The sequence below is a fragment of the Ostrea edulis genome, chromosome 2 (genome assembly GCF_947568905.1).
Source record: "Ostrea edulis chromosome 2, xbOstEdul1.1, whole genome shotgun sequence".
NCBI classification, from domain to species: domain Eukaryota; kingdom Metazoa; phylum Mollusca; class Bivalvia; order Ostreida; family Ostreidae; genus Ostrea; species Ostrea edulis.
This window is the reverse complement of record NC_079165.1, coordinates 45424066-45441773: the sequence shown is the minus strand read 5'-3', so window position 1 is coordinate 45441773 and position 17708 is coordinate 45424066. Positions and strand designations below refer to the sequence as shown.

The 17708-nt window shown below is 37.4% G+C and overlaps 2 protein-coding genes across 2 annotated transcripts; both read right to left on the bottom strand.

Moving 5' to 3' along the window:
- Window positions 1-745: 745 nt before the first annotated feature.
- Window positions 746-2215, bottom strand: LOC125681026 (beta-1,3-galactosyltransferase 1-like). The gene has a single exon (XM_048920910.2). It carries the CDS (start codon window positions 2031-2033, stop codon window positions 894-896), a length of 1140 nt encoding a protein of 379 aa, XP_048776867.1. The 5' UTR covers window positions 2034-2215; the 3' UTR covers window positions 746-893.
- An 8575-nt stretch (window positions 2216-10790) lies between these two features.
- Window positions 10791-12951, bottom strand: LOC125680648 (polyadenylate-binding protein 1-like). The gene is made up of 2 exons (XM_048920338.2): window positions 12919-12951; window positions 10791-12054 (listed from the first exon to the last, which is right to left on the bottom strand). The coding sequence occupies exon 2, from the start codon at window positions 11990-11992 to the stop codon at window positions 11408-11410; it is 585 nt and encodes a 194-aa protein (XP_048776295.2). The 5' UTR covers window positions 11993-12054; window positions 12919-12951; the 3' UTR covers window positions 10791-11407.
- Window positions 12952-17708: the final 4757 nt, after the last annotated feature.

Here is a 17708-nt window from a genome sequence, read left to right as displayed (position 1 = left end):
TAGCCATTCCTTATTCTTTTTTGTTCTATAACCCAAAGTTTTTGCAGCTGTTTCAACATATGTTTCTTTGATGGTGTCCCACTTTCCTTGAATGTTATCTTGATCATCAGGGTTGTTTTCAAGTGCTTTAAATCTGTTTTTAAATTCCAAATTGAACGCCTTATTAATATTTGGGATTTTTGATTTATCTATGTCAAATTTCCTTTTCATTCCTTGCTGTTGGTGATTTCTGCGTAGTTTCAGTTTGATGGTAGCTTTCAACAGGTAGTGGTCACTGTTGACATCCGCACCTCTGTATACTTTAACTTCATATAATGATCTACGCCACTTATTGTTTATTATCATATGGTCGATCTGGTTTGTTGTTCTACCATCTGGAGATTTCCAAATTAACTTATGTATATCCTTGTGGGGGAATATGGTTCCCCCTATCACCAGGTTGTTGTTAAGGCAGAAGTCAATAAGGCGTTCTCCATTATCATTGCGTATTCCACAACCATGTTTGCCCATTGATCTCTCTCTCTCTCTCTCTCTCTCTCTCTCTCTCTCTCTCTCTATATATATATATATATATATATATATATATATATATCACTCTAATAGTCGAATTTGAGTAGGCAAAAGGTGCGGGGTGTCGGCAAATCTGGTTGGTTGCTGAACGTAGCTGTAGACAGACGACGTAGCTTAAGACCAGGATTTGTTCGACTCTGCAACTTTAACCTTGGTCATAACTTTCGAACAACAATTATGAAAAACTTTTTTTAATGTAAACAAACAGGTCAAGGTTAAAGCTCTATTATACAGATGATAGTCAAGGCCATACATACAAGTCAAACAAATATCATGATTGCATAGGTCATTGTGTTTCTCAATCATGTTTTGATGGTGTTCAATTATCCAGTGTGCTTTTTTTTACACTTCAGATGCCACACATACAAGAGATGGTGCAGTTCAAGTTCATGTGACGTAATTAATGTGTTGCTTTTATAGACACATCCAAGAGGAATCCGTCCCAAGTTAAAACCCCTGATGTGCGTCACGGACAAACCAAGAGCATATAGACAGAGCCCCACATACACATCTTCCAAGTGGAAGAAAGGAACATGTGGAGTAACATCAAACAGTTTTTTAGCCATTGAAATGCTTGTTACATATCCGGTCCCGGAGCAGAATCCGGGGTAGATCTTTTGTGGATACATTCTGTACGATGCGTACCATTTAGAACTCCTTTGTCTCTGTGGCCTTCCTTTCAGCCAACAGTGACCACCGACAGACCTGAGTAATTGAATACCATGTTGTTGGAGGGCGATTTTCAGAGACTCCGTATTTACGTACATATCGTCATCTGTTTTCATCATAAACTTTGCGTGATTGCAGTGCGTGATTACCCACTTCAGCGCCATTACTGTTTTGATGGTGAGGTTGTGGTAACTGTCAAGGAAATTTTCTTGAACTATGTCTTTATACAGTGCACTTTCTGTCTCAAGCCGCCCTTGTAAACTCGGGTTAGAAGTCATCCCTAGAAGAAAGGCGTACCGGATGTTGTCTTGGTTATGTCGGTAAGGCAGAAGCCAAGATTCCCTCAAAGCTTTCCGTCTATCAGTATTCGCATGAGTGCTGAAAATTAGAATGATAATCCGTATTGAATCAACACTGTTTTTCAAATCACATATGCCATCATTGTTTAAAACATATCCATAGTTATGAAGGAAACATGAAGTGCACAATAAGGGTCTTGCTGCAGTATGGCTTTCATTTGTAATCCTCGCGTGATCTTCAATAGACAGGAATGCTGTTTGTTTGTCACCATTACTTTGGAAATCAATGATAGAGGAATTATTAGTATTAAAGAGAACAGTTGAATAAAAAATATTGAACAAATTTCCTTTGAACCTCCATAGCGAGTCTGAAAATTTTGAGAGTTGACGATTCTGGTTCCAAATACTAAAAAGAACAACAACAGAAAGAGCTGCTAGTAAATACGTTAAGTTTCTCAGACTTAAAATGATCGTAGTTTTTCGAAGTGCGGTCATGTTAAATTCCTACTTACATTATAAAAAGCACTGCAAAGCAGATAAACGCTTGTAAGATTACTTTAAATTTTAAACACAAATAGACAGGAATGGAGATGATAATGATCTCAATAGTGGGACAAGTCGAGGTAATAGCAGTTCTGCTCTGCGAGTTTTCGCAACAACAAAATGGACATGTATCAAAATTTGAGGCATTAAATCATTCCACACACAATTCAAAACATTTTCATGATTAACTGGTAAGATGTGGGCTTAGTCTGCCTAGGATTCTTCTAAATGAAAACTTGGGTATGCTAGCTTGTCCGACGCAAATTGTGTACGCAGAATTTAATAAGACGGATGTATGCAGAATTTAATAAGACGGATGTACGCAGAATTTAATAAGACGGATGTACGCAGAATTTAATAAGACGGATGATCAAAGAGTGTGCATGTCTGAGGTTGTATCCTTACTTCTTTTATCATTTTCAACCTTCTAAGAATTTTAGCCATGTTTTCTTTGTGTAGAATCCGCACGTCCTGGAGTATCTCAGTGCTTGTGACAAATTCATACTAAACCTATTGAAAATTGATTCTATTTTTCGATTCCTAGTTATCATTCAAAGGTAAACTTTGTCATGTTTTGTGACATTCCTAATAATCTAGTCATCAGTTTATATTTACTTTGTTTAACTTAGTTATTTTGCGCAATTTTTACTTCGTCATTTATTTTAGTGAATACGTGACATTAGCTCATGCAGTGTTATGTATCTTTTCACTTTTATCCAATGTTAAAATCATAATTAATCAATAAAACGATGCTTCTTGTACTTATTAATATCAATTAATAGAAAATATCACTCCAAAATTCGATAACAGAAGCACAGAATTGCAGTCAACCGAATTTTCGCTGTCATTTGAGCGAACGAGTCATGTGACTCAAAACAAAGCTCGACAGTTTGTTAAAATGTTTTCAAGAGACTGTTTATGTGATGAAAGAACCCATAAAATCGATATTAGTAAGTACAAGAACCATCGTTTTATTGATTAGTAATGACTTTAATATTGAATTCGACTCGCAAGTATTTAAAATCGGCCTGAGAATGCTGCCTCCAGCTGGAGGCGGCGAATTTCCAGTTTACGTAATGACGCCCTGACGTTTTCTAGGCACGGTAAATATCAAAATCTTTAAAAAGCCAGAAAAACGTCACGTATCATTAAGTACTTTACACTATAATTTGAACAGAGTCTCCCTACTTTTTAATGATCTTTTGATCATTTTATTTTTAAAATAAAATCCATACTTTTATATTAATGCTCTTAACGTCAATATTTTCAAGCTTTAACTACGAACTATTTCTTTAGTGTTATTTGCCCGCGTGATAGTCGCGAACTCACAATAAACAAATCTGTCTATTGTACTGCGTCGCATAAGAGAGTAAACTGGTATCCTATTAACCTCGCTTCTCTAGTGTGTCTAGCACCAATCAGCGGGGAATCAGTTTGATAGGAGAGGTATATACGTAGGTGACGTAATGAGGCCATGTTATCATGTACCAGTATTGTGATCGTCTTCCCGTGTTATCATGTACCAGTATTGTGATCTTCTTCCTGTGTTATCTTGTACCAGTATTGTGATCTTCTTCCTGTGTTATCTTGTACCAGTATTGTGATCTTCTTCCTATGTTATCTTGTACCAGTATTGTGATCTTCTTCCTGTGTTATATTGTACCAGTATTGTGATCTTCTTCCTGTGTTATCTTGTACCAGTATTGTGATCTTCTTCCTGTGTTATCTTGTACCAGTATTGTGATCTTCTTCCTATGTTATCTTGTACCAGTATTGTGATCTTCTTCCTGTGTTATCTTGTACCAGTATTGTGATCCTCTTCCTATGTTATCTTGTACCAGTATTGTGATCCTCTTCCTATGTTATCTTGTACCTGTATTGTGATCTTCTTCCTATGTTATCTTGTACCAGTATTGTGATCTTCTTCCTGTGTTATCTTGTACCAGTATTGTGATCTTCTTCCTATGTTATCTTGTACCAGTATTGTGATCTTCTTCCTATGTTATCTTGTACCAGTATTGTGATCTTCCTGTGTTATCTTGTACCAGTATTGTGATCTTCTTCCTATGTTATCATGTACCAGTATTGTGATCTTCCGGTGTTATCTTGTACCAGTATTGTGATCTTCTTCCTGTGTTATCTTGTACCAGTATTGTGATCTTCTTCCTATGTTATCTTGTACCAGTATTGTGATCTTCTTCCTGTGTTATCTTGTACCAGTATTGTGATCTTCTTCCTGTGGTATCCTATTAACCTCGCTTCTCTAGTGTGTCTAGCACCAATCAGCGGGGAATCAGTTTGATAGGAGAGGTATATACGTAGGTGACGTAGGTGACGTAATGAGGCCATGTTATCATGTACCAGTATTGTGATCGTCTTCCCGTGTTATCATGTACCAGTATTGTGATCTTCTTCCTGTGTTATCTTGTACCAGTATTGTGATCTTCTTCCTGTGTTATCTTGTACCAGTATTGTGATCTTCTTCCTATGTTATCTTGTACCAGTATTGTGATCTTCTTCCTGTGTTATAGTGTACCAGTATTGTGATCTTCTTCCTGTGTTATCTTGTACCAGTATTGTGATCTTCTTCCTGTGTTATCTTGTACCAGTATTGTGATCTTCTTCCTATGTTATCTTGTACCAGTATTGTGATCTTCTTCCTGTGTTATCTTGTACCAGTATTGTGATCCTCTTCCTATGTTATCTTGTACCAGTATTGTGATCCTCTTCCTATGTTATCTTGTACCAGTATTGTGATCTTCTTCCTGTGTTATCTTGTACCAGTAGTGTGATCTTCTTCCTTTGTTATCATGTACCAGTATTGTGATCTTCTTCCTGTGTTATCTTGTACCAGTATTGTGATCTTCTTCCTATGTTATCTTGTACCAGTATTGTGATCTTCTTCCTATGTTATCTTGTACCTGTATTGTGATCTTCTTCCTATGTTATCTTGTACCAGTATTGTGATCTTCTTCCTGTGTTATCTTGTACCAGTATTGTGATCTTCTTCCTGTGTTATCTTGTACCAGTATTGTGATCTTCTTCCTGTGTTATCTTGTACCAGTATTGTGATCGTCTTCCCGTGTTATATTGTACCAGTATTGTGATCTTCTTCCCGTGTTATCTTGTACCAGTATTGTGATCTTCTTCCTGTGTTATCTTGTACCAGTATTGTGATCTTCTTCCTGTGTTATCTTGTACCAGTATTGTGATCTTCTTCCTGTGTTATCTTGTACCAGTATTGTGATCTTCTTCCTATGTTATATTGTACCAGTATTGTGATCTTCCTGTGTTATCTTGTACCAGTATTGTGATCTTCTTCCTTTGTTATCATGTACCAGTATTGTGATCTTCTTCCTGTGTTATCTTGTACCAGTATTGTGATCTTCTTCCTGTGTTATCTTGTACCAGTATTGTGATCTTCTTCCTGTGTTATCTTGTACCAGTATTGTGATCTTCTTCCTGTGTTATCTTGTACCAGTATTGTGATCTTCTTCCTATGTTATCTTGTACCAGTATTGTGATCTTCTTCCTATGTTATCTTGTACCAGTATTGTGATCTTCCTGTGTTATCTTGTACCAGTATTGTGATCTTCTTCCTATGTTATCATGTACCAGTATTGTGATCTTCCGGTGTTATCTTGTACCAGTATTGTGATCTTCTTCCTGTGTTATCTTGTACCAGTATTGTGATCTTCTTCCTGTGTTATCTTGTACCAGTATTGTGATCTTCCGGTGTTATCTTGTACCAGTATTGTGATCTTCTTCCTGTGTTATCTTGTACCAGTATTGTGATCTTCTTCCTATGTTATCATGTACCAGTATTGTGATCTTCTTCCTGTGTTATCTTGTACCAGTATTGTGATCGTCTTCCCGTGTTATCTTGTACCAGTATTGTGATCTTCTTCCCGTGTTATCTTGTACCAGTATTGTGATCTTCTTCCCGTGTTATCTTGTACCAGTATTGTGATCTTCTTCCTGTGTTATCTTGTACCAGTATTGTGATCTTCTTCCTGTGTTATCTTGTACCAGTATTGTGATCTTCCGGTGTTATCTTGTACCAGTATTGTGATCTTCTTCCTGTGTTATCTTGTACCAGTATTGTGATCTTCTTCCTATGTTATCATGTACCAGTATTGTGATCTTCTTCCTGTGTTATCTTGTACCAGTATTGTGATCGTCTTCCCGTGTTATCTTGTACCAGTATTGTGATCTTCTTCCCGTGTTATCTTGTACCAGTATTGTGATCTTCTTCCTGTGTTATCTTGTACCAGTATTGTGATCTTCTTCCTGTGTTATCTTGTACCAGTATTGTGATCTTCTTCCTATGTTATCTTGTACCTGTATTGTGGTATTCCTGTCTGACTCGTCAGAGAGGTCCACAAAGTGAGACCCCGCTTTTGAAAAACATAACTGGATTGTTGACGATTCTGTTTATTCCAAGAATGTATCGAATTCATCTTTGTCTTTTAACATCAATTCTCGTCGCTGTCGTTTTGGGGGAGGCCCGTGCGCCATTAAATGCGTATTGTATGGTACTATCATACCCCCCCCCCCCAATCAGATTTTATTTGAGACTGATTCGACTCATCACCATATTAACTTTTTACTTACCCGAGGCTCCCCTTGACATACCCTATGTGTATGCCGCGTGCGATCAACCGAGTACTGTGAGGTCGGTCATTGTGGAATGGCCTGTTTAGATAATTAGAGTTAATTACAAGCAGTCGGGACCTCGAAGCGAGAGGTTTGATTTTAATCAGACTGAGTAAGAGACGGTGATAATTCTATATCTAATGGTACCTCATTAGATACATCTATGCCCGAGTATTGAAGAACGTTTTAGAAACAAAATTGTTCAATGTTTTGGTAAACAAAGATTATAATTTAATTCGGGACGCATGGAATAGAAATCATGAGTTTGAAAAAAAAAATCTCGTAGATTTTTAGAGCTCATACCATTAAAAGTTTTTTTTTTTACAATAGAATACACGTAATTACTTCACATTTAACCATCTTTAGTCTAACTTTTCAAACAAGGATTTCGATGGCAATGGTCATGATTGATTTAAATACACGTTAGTTTTAGATAGTTTCTGATTATGATATTTCTATAATGTTATTGAAAAGAATTTTTGTATGTGTGTATCAACAAATTCTTTAAAATTATCCAAAGGATTTTAATTAACAAGGTATATTAAACTTTTTTTTTTTTCTGTATAGGAATTGAGAAAACGTCATCAGACACGGATAGAAGACGCAACGTTAAATCTTGCACTCACAAAATATGACAACTTTTCTACTTCATATCACAATTCAAATATACGTTAATTGTAAATAGTGTTTGAATATGATATTTGTATGATGTTATTGAAAAGAATTTTGTTTGTGTGTATTAATACCGTTTTAAAAATTATCCAAAGCAATTTGATTAACAAGGTATATTGAACTATTGAGCTGAGGGTGTAGGATGTTAAAATGATTTATAGGTTTCAAACTTCCATTTTTCCTTCTTCTGTAATTGTATGCATATTTTGAAAGATCATAAACAAGTGCACAAAAGACTCCATATTGAGGCTTAAATGGAAATATAAGACTCCATGTATGGGCTATGATACTCAGGTGACCGTCAAGACCCGTGGGCCTCTTGTTAAATTTTGTCACAGTAGCAAATCTGTTGACTACATCAACATCTGCAGACCATCATGATGATTCCTAAAAGCGCGGAGGCTTCCTCTAGTGTGCGCCTCTAATTCGACCAAATTTTGCCTGTTACGCTGTCATTAATTATTCTTCCTCCCACGACCCAATAATTTTGGTGAAGTAGTTTGTATGTTAAAAGTTTTAAGATGACTGGAGTTTTTAGGAAAAAAAATATCAGCGATTTCTAAAATTTTGTTTAGATTTTGATTTTGTTTAAGTTTATCAACATGTTATTTCTTTGTGTTTGATTTACATTTTGTGTTGTGCGATTGGGAGTATGTATTAGTACTTTTTATCATTACACGTGAATTTAATTTAGCGGCTGTGCGACTTGAACACGCTGATAATATTTGGCAAACTGCTCTTCGGGAAATAGGTCCGGCTAAAAATACCGCCGAACTGCGATTTTCCCTCAATTTTCAGGTCCAAAGGGGGGGGGGGGGGGTATTAAATACCAATGATGTCGCGCACGCTATTGGTGTCAATTTTGGTAACGCCAAAATGACGTTAAAACACAACGTATAGTAAAGTGGTTTTATTTATATAAAACAGCGTAAATGCTACCATAATGCAATGTAATACGTTTTGACACAAACACCGTGCGCGACGTCCAATGCAAATTATATTCAGCAAAATACTGTAAAGCATGGAAAAGAAATGTAATACAGGTCCGTGGAATGTTTGTACGATTGTAGAATAATATGAATGCAAAAACAGAACACACTGAGGATGAAAAAAATGTCCATGATATACTCTTACAGATGTACTTACGTCCAGAAGAAATAGTCACATGATCAGGGTTTTACACACTTTCGATGAGGCCTCGACGGGGAGTATCGCTTGGTCGTAATAGAACCATACAATTCTCAAATACTAGTATCTAACCAAAGAAAGCGAGATATTTACTAAAATATTTACCTTAAAAAATCATTAGCACTATATATTTGTTTCATGTTTAAGGATTTATATAGTTTTTGTAGTTGATATATTCATACATAAGTCAAAGGTTTCATAAACAGCTTAGGGTACAACGTCTATGAATCAAGCCCCATATGCCACACATCCAATACTTAATTTGCATACATCATGTATTCATGCATCGTCAGAAATCCACGGTCGGTCGCTCTCCGTTTACCTCCCGTATGACACAACGCCGATATTTTGCATAACTCATTAAGATGCATGACCTTACGTGACCTATCGAAAACCAATGGGAATCGCCGTTAGTATCCCCAGAACTCAAAGTGTCAGCTGTAATGGCAGCGTCCATGAAAGTGTATGTGTTTTGTTGTGCCCTATCAAAGATATATAGATGAAAACTTCAGATTTGGCACCCAAAATGGCTGATTAATTTGGCAAATACCTCACTTTCACATGTGCCCCCCCCCCCCATCCCTTTCGGAAATCCTGGATCCGCCTCTGGTATGTTTATTATCATCACTGCTACATGGCACGTGAATAAAATCAGTCATGCATGATACAATTAAACAAGATGTGTTTGTGAAACACAAATGCCCCCGATAATGGCCAATTCCGAAGATGGCCAAGGTCACAAGGCAAATATCTTGGTACCAGTAGAAAAATCTTGTGTAAAGAAATGCTCATGTACAATATGAAAACTCTAATATTTACCATTTAGAAGTTATGACCAATGTAAAAAAAAAAAATTTAAGTAGGTCAAATGTCAAGGTCAAAAGGTTCAATACCAACGGAAAGATCTTGTAACAAGGAATACTCATGTGAAATATCAAAGCTCTATCTCTTACTGTTCAAAAGTTATTAGCAAGATTAAAGTTTTCAAAAAGTAGGTCAAACTCCAAGGTCAAGGTCACCGGGTTAAAAAATGTTGGTACCCACGGTAAGGTCTTGTCACAAGGAATACTCATGTGAAATATCAAAGCTCTATCACTTACTGTTCAAAAGTTATTAGCAAGGTTAAAGTTTCAGACAGAATGACAGAATTACCAAATGACAGAATGACAGACAGAACAAAAACAATATGCCCCCCGATCTTCGATCTCGGGGGCATAAAATTTATATGCGAATTGAAATATGGTCTTAAAATCAATCTAATTAAAATCAGATCCTAAGATACGCTCACAATCGCTACCATAGGATTTGGCATAACCCCATAGGGGGTCATGTCCGCATGACCTTTCGCTTGGAATGTTCATAAGAACTATTAGCCAGTCAGATTGCGCCATACAAACAATGATAGTTATTTAGGCGGTTCCCGGCAATTCGTAAATAAGTTCCAGTAATCTCTCTACCACGAAGTATATTCCACACTATAAAATTGTTTATTCTCACATAAAGCTGCTTAAAGTTAATTCTACGTTTAACGTCACCCGCGCGCGTAGGTTTCGGTGAAATTGCCGTTTTGAAAAAACAAACAAATCTGGATTTGAAGTAATCGTTCAGGTTTGGTGTTTCATTTAGCGACTTTATTCTACATCCCGCGTAAGAGGAAAACGCACTGAAAAATTGAATCAGAGGTCCGTACATGAAGAAAATGGAAGTATATGCCACTATTAAAGTAAAGGAAACATACAAAGATGGTTTGAACCGAACTAATCTCAGCAAGATTCGTCGAGGCTGGATATTTGGACTGACGCCTCTTCCGAATGTCAAAAGTGGTTCTGGAAATCTTGTCTGAACTTCAGCCGCTTTTTGTGATTAAAATGGGTTCAACTGAATTCCTTGACCGCTTCAACTTTTTGCCTTAGACATCCTATTAACTCCCTATCACAATGAAACATGCATTTCTTACCTTTACATGGTGTAAATCCCACAGTAGATAAAGATGGCTATTTTCGAAGCCGTTGCAAATTTTTAAATTATTGGCGAAAATATTCAATTCTTACACAAAATTTCGAGTAAATTAATTTAAACTTTTTTAAGAATCGGTGTTCTATTTGGAAAAATATATCAACCAAATTAATAAATTACAACATTTGATCTAGTTCCAAGTCTCAACTACTTTTATCATAAATTATAAAACACATGTTGAAGTATGAAAATAGAAGATGTATTAGACGAAACAGAAACTGTAATATCACGCAGATTTAGAACTATTTGATTATTCAATCATTCCGCCACAAAATATAGTGCCTGCAAAACCCTTTCAAAATTTGAATTGACATAAATTTTTTTTCAACTGGATATGGTTCAATAATAGATGTGTAATATGTTTGCACCAAAGGGATCAGTATTGAACCAATGCATACTTAGTTGTACGAGCTTCCTACGCAGTTGTGCTCAAAAGCTCAGGAGCTAACTTCCTTAAAACGTATTGAGGTGACTCGTTTAAATTACATTGTTATAAAAATGTCAACATATAGTATGTCTTCAAAATTTGACGATCTTTAAGCGCAGGATTTATTTGCTGTCGGTGTAAGAATAAACAAAACAGTTTGTGACACTGAGCCGCTGGAAATTAGCGTAGAGATGGCGATGGCAGTAAGGATAATCTCGCTTCGCGAGTCAACTACAAAAACACACACTCCAATGCAAATATATCACGACTGGTGTAATATGATATTGTCCAGATGTCATTGTTCATCTTGTTTGAAATGTTGCCAAGTACCGTATGTTTATTATTCAGCAGGCTTGGTAGCTGTTGCTCATTCATTAGCCCAATTAGCTTGCAACACAGCAACAGCTTCTTTAACCTTAGATTCCAGAGACTCTTGGGATTCCAACAGGTAAAGCAATTCAGAGTTGTCGATTTCCAACAACATGCCAGTGATCTTACCAGCAAGGTCTGGGAACATCTGGGAGATGAGAGGGAACAGTCGTTCTCCTAACATCTCTTTCTGTTTTTGGGGTGGGGCTGTGGCCAACATGGTGGCAGTCAGTGGGTCCTGTCCCTTGACAATCACAGATTGTGGTGTAGCCTGCTGCGTTCCTGGATTCTGTTCTGGTGGTTGCTTATTCATCTGGCCAGCTTGCAACACAGCAACAGCTTCTTTAACCTTAGATTCCAGAGACTCTTGGGATTCCAACAGGTAAAGCAATTCAGAGTTGTCGATTTCCAACAACATGCCAGTGATCTTACCAGCAAGGTCTGGGAACATCTGGGAGATGAGAGGGAACAGTCGTTCTCCTAACATCTCCTTCTGTTTTTGGGGTGGGGCTGTGGCCAACATGGTGGCAGTCAGTGGGTCCTGTCCCTTGACAATCACAGCTTGTGGTGGAGCCTGCTGCATTCCCGGATTCTGTCCCTGTGATTGCTTATCATCCGATTGGCACCGTAACCTTTGTTGCCTCCCTGTAAGGGAGAAAAGTATATAATCAAAGGCCTTAAGGTCGACTCATCCACAATTTCCAACAAGGGAGGGTATATACAGCACCATCTTATGAGCTGTAATTCTAATACTTTAAAGTATGGTAAAACAAAATGTACTAGCTGCAATAGTGTAGCCCTCTCCGATAAGGGGGGTGTTGGGGGGTGTTACAACTCTAGTGATCTCTGTAATAGTGCAGATAAGGGAGTGATTCTCTTCCGCAACATTTTCAATTATTCTAAACATTTGCAGGCTTTCTTTACGTAAATAAAATGATATTCTGTTTCTTATAGTCCAGTCAAAATAAATACATGTATAACCGGGACAAAATTGCAACATACTTTATTTCCATCACATATCAATATACATGATGATAGATACAACATATCAAAAATCTAAAGAAATCTACAGCGGGAAAAGTAGAAAACATCGTGTTTTAAAGTTCTCATACTGAACAAATTCACCGTTGCAATTTTAGGCTTCCATAGACAACGTTAACTTGGCTACCGTGCCAACATTTCACAACAAACCGCAATTTTTGCTTTTTGCATGCTCCACGCACTTTTCATGGTATGTGGCGAGGGGATATCGATATTAGTTCACATCATAATATCAACATATTAGGTTTGTTGAAAAATTCTTACATGTACATAAAAATAAACGTGTTGCGTATGACAAACTTCTATTTCTCATCGTCTACTAGGCCCATTTAAGTTTTAGATTCCTTCAGAAATCTAAACAATTTCACATTAGATTGTAATACGAGCAGACATAAAACATCATAACATATGAATTGACAGAATGACCGGACAGATTGATTTTAAAATTACTTTTGATTTAAGACTGACCTTTATTGAAGTTTCATTGCTATGGAAGTCCATAAGGAGGAAAATTAAGTAATATTTTGAAATTGAAAACTTTCAAATTTATTTTGTCCAAAAAATGCAGTTTTAGTAAAAAGCAATCTGGGGGATGGGGGGTTGGATTGAAAACTCCTGCTGGACTCGAACCTGCAATCTACAGTTAAGCAGTCGACGTGCTAACCTTCTGAGCTACTCATCTAGGCGATAATTAACTTTTTCAAATGAATAGGCAAATATTGCTGATATTCATATCTTCATCCATGTTTTAAAAGGAAGTCAGCCATTATGACGATGTAGAGTTCCTCCTTAAAAAACGAACAGCAGTGTATTTTTTTCCGGCCACCATATGATTTTTCTTTTGTCGAGTAACTACATTTTCGCGCTGATTGTCAATGTTTAGGTTTTTCAGTAGATCCACCTACAAGATCTCGTTTGGAGACGTCAACATTCACCGTATACAACGTCACATTCGAGGAGTCGTAACTGTGGAGCATGAGGGCTCAGCTCCGAAGCGGAGAAAACGCAGTATCACCGAGTATGAGATCGATTTTCTCATAAAATACACCATATTTCTACAAACATCATATTGCATAGAGTGTGGTAGATATATTTTGATCATTCAAATTTGTCACCGAATTTCAGAAACCAGTACTTACCTCAAACACTTCGTTCGCGTTTCACGAGTAGGTCTACAAAGTTGATGATTTAAACCCATCTTTCTTGGTCATTTCATCTCTCTACTTACTTGATTTGTTTGACAGAGAGTATGTCCCGATACCTTGATTGTTGATGATTATATCGCCCTTTCACTTGCATTTAACATGTAATTTGCACAAAATCTTACCAATTTGTAATGTGTCGCATGAGGTTTCAAATGCCGCGAGGAGTATGCTACTTATATTTTACTGTATCTCGAGGCTTGACCTTTGGGCTGATCAACATTAAGTTTACCATGATCCTTTTAATATCACATATTTCTCAGTTTTCTTTTCATATTTCAGAGTAAAATATGATGCGAAAGAAGTCAAATCTGTCAACGTATAGTATGAAAAAGTGGGCTATCGGCGAAACTAAAACCTTTAATCTCCTATATGTAACCATCGAATCCATGTCCTGTACTCCAATCGCCCTCACCTGTTAGAAAGCATACTTGTACACCCTTGGAAGGACTAACGCCAAAACGAAAAAAATACATTTACCAAAAAGTACATCCACATTTAGCGAAACGGAAAGTTTGTAATCTCCCAGACATCATCCCCACCATTATCAAAGTCCTCCTCGTGATCAAACAAATCAAATCTTGTGGGGATACGGGTTAGAATAGATTCTCTGTACCCCTTGCTTGTCGTAAGAAGCGACTAAATGGGGGCGGTCCATCGGATGAGACCGCAAAAACCGAGGCCCCGTGTCACAGCAGGTGTGGCACGATAAAGATCCCTCCCTTCTCAAAGGCCGTAAGCGCCGATCATACATGTAGGCCTAAATTTTGCAACCCTTCACCGGCAAAGGTGACGTTTCTATATGGGTGAAAAATTCTCGGGAAGGACATTAAACAATACACAATTGATAGAGCAAATCACCGTTAACCGATAAACGATATTTATTTACATTCTCCCCATCACCAACTGAATTCATACCCTCAACAAATAAAACCGGATACAGGTATATACACATCGTTAACCAATTTGTATGTTAGCCTCTAGTAGTTTGTGTTGGAAGGACAAGTTTGTCACCTTTAGAGGACTTCTTTAAATATTACGCCCGTACTTTCTAAAGACAGATCGGGTATATTGTTATCCTGGTCCGTCATTTCGTCTGTCACGCTTTTTTCTTCCTCAGACTAATCTTTTATTACAAACAGTTGCTAATCAATATTTTGGAATATGATAGGTGATATCCTGTAGATGTGCAATAAAGTTTCGGAAGTTTCATTTTTATGGGGGGGGGGGATCAAAAACGATATTTTTACGAACAAAAATAACCCACTGCTTCCCAAAATTCCACTTCCGTTTAACGCAATAGCATAATCATCTCTTCACAGGTAATAGGTGATATCATATAGCACCGTTCGATAACCTAATTATCTCCCGCCAGTGCGTTCTCCTATGTTGAAGGCGCTGATTTCCGGTAGGTATAAAGTTGTTATGGCGCAAGAACGTGATCGATAAAGGCAATAGAATTGTGTTTTGTTGTGACTTAAAATCAAACTTTGTGAAATGGAATCTTTTGAAAATATGACCAAAAAACAGTTGATTGAATTTCTGAAAAAGTGTCGACAACCAACTTTCGGAAATAAACCCGAACTTGTCCGTAGAGCCAGAGGCGCGAAAGAATTGGAGCTAGACAGCAACACAGACGGTGTCGATTCGGCAGTAGAACTGAAAGATAAAATAATTACACCGCTTGGTGAGAATTTGCCAGTTCCATCACAGCTTACGACAGGCTGGCTATCGGACTGTGAGTACTTTCCTGACCTTACGGAAAACGAAATTTACAACTATCTTGTGTTAAGTAAACGTACGTTTGATTCAACACCACAGTCTGCAAGGTGTCAATTAAAAGCCAAAATATTTTATGATGAAGGCCATGTACAGCATATAGAAGTCAATCCAGTTACAAAAGACTCTTCACATTGCATTATTAAATGTGAATGCCTACCTTCCATTCCAACCAAAGACAAAACTAAAAAACCAGCATACAAAACTTGGGCGTGCGTATCAAAAATCACTGGAAGAGTACATACAGCCGAATGTAATTGTGTTGATGTGGAATTAGGTTTCAGAATTTTCATTTTCACCTTGGGGGCTAATTAGGAATTGAGAAAACAATTTTTTCTATAGAAAAACCTGGTTCCCAGAACTCGTCTTACACTTTATACAGTAGCCAAATTATCTATTGGGAGGTTATTGGTGGTGTCTTTTTTAGATGTGCAATAAGTTTTCTTTTTCACCTTGAGGGGCAAATGGGTGGAAAAACGAACAAAACATGGTGTTCAGTGCATTGTGTCATGTGCAGCAAAATATATTTACATCAAGGGTTGGAATCTCAACCATTTTAAAGATATTTGAACAATTAAAAAACGATGGGAGTTGGAATGACACAAGGGTACGTGCCCACCAGAATTCTTAATGCATCTTGATATGTGAAGCAGGAATATATTTGGTTTAGGGTGTTAGTATCTCAATTGTTTTAAATATATTTCAATAATCATGAAATAGGGTTGGGATGACCCCAGGGTACTTACCTAACAGAATACCTAATGTATCTTGACATATGCAGTAAAAATATATATGTACAGGTATTTGGTATAGGGTATGAAAAAGTGAAGATAACGAACAGTGATGAATCTCATAACTCCTATAAGCAATACAAAATTAAGAGTTAATTGCACACACGTCTTGTTCGCTAGTTATACAAGTACGACGAAAAGTATATTTTTAAAAGATATAATGATCGCATTTTCGTGTATCTTGCAGGATAACCTTCGGAGTTGAGAAATGTTTCGAGACCAAGGAGGTTATCCTGCAAGATACACGAAAACAAGAACTTTATTTCTACTCTACTACGACTCAAAAATACACACCCGATCATTTTCCTATATAGATACGAATTGGGTCACTATGACATCATTGCAGTTTGAAACGGCCTACTTTCAATTTGATTTTTGCTGACGAGAGGGGTGAGAGAGTAAGGGTATTCTAAATCTATTTTGAAAAAAAAATATTTCAAGTATTTAGTTTAATGTTAACAGATTATATCAATTGCTTTGAATACAGTTCAAGAAAACTTGTCTGTAAATCGCCATGTTTACATTTGTATGGCTCTCGAAATACAGATGATTGGTTTACACTGAATGACAAATGTTCTTCTGTCATTTATGAATTTGTTTTACAACATATATTGATTGATTTTTATGATTATAAAATTGAATTAACAGTCATCAACTTTATTGTTGCATTAGCAAAACTCCAGCAAGCTAGATGTGTGTCAATTTTCTCATAATCAGTTAATTAATACGTATGAAACTATACTACTCAAAATTTGATAAGGATCACTAGGTTATATGTGTGTAATTTACCACTAACATAACAAAAGACATAAATTTGTCTCAGAAACGTGTTTACTCAGGTTATGAATGAAAATTCATGAACGGCATGAACATTTATCAATACAGAATGCTTGAAATCTGATAACAACACCAAAAGGCATTTCATTACAAAAAGTTAACAGCAAACCAGAGAAAGAATTACACAGTTTTTAGGGATAGTCCATCATTACACTTAGTCGATGAAGTGTCAATACCGGGTATGGCCTCCCCTTGCATCAATGACGGCTTGACAACGTCGAGCCATGCTGTCAATAAGCACCCGGATGTTTCCAATGGGAAGGTTGTTCCACTCTTCCACGAGGGCGTTTCCGAGCTCTGCCAAAGTCGTGGGTTGTGCTCTACGGCGTGAATGGACAACCTGCAGCATGTTCCATACATGCTCAATCGGGTTCAAGTCCGGCGAGCGCGCTGGCCAGTCCATACGGACAATTGTCTCCTGCTGAAGGTACTGCTCCACCACCCTGGCGCGATGAGGACGGGCGTTATCATCCATCAGGATGAACTCAGGGCCAACAGCACCAGCGTAGAGTCTGACGTAAACATCGAGGATCTCATCCCGGTACCGCACCCCCGTCATTGTTCCTCTCTCCAGGACATGAAGATCTGTTCTTCCATCCCTGCTGATTCCACTCCAGACCATGATGGAACCACCACCATAACGGTCATG

Coding starts and splice junctions, on each gene's coding strand:
- LOC125680648 (XM_048920338.2), bottom strand. CDS start 11,992: ATGCAGCAGGCTCCACCACAAGCTGTGATTGTCAAGGGACAGGACCCA.
- LOC125681026 (XM_048920910.2), bottom strand. CDS start 2,033: ATGACCGCACTTCGAAAAACTACGATCATTTTAAGTCTGAGAAACTTA.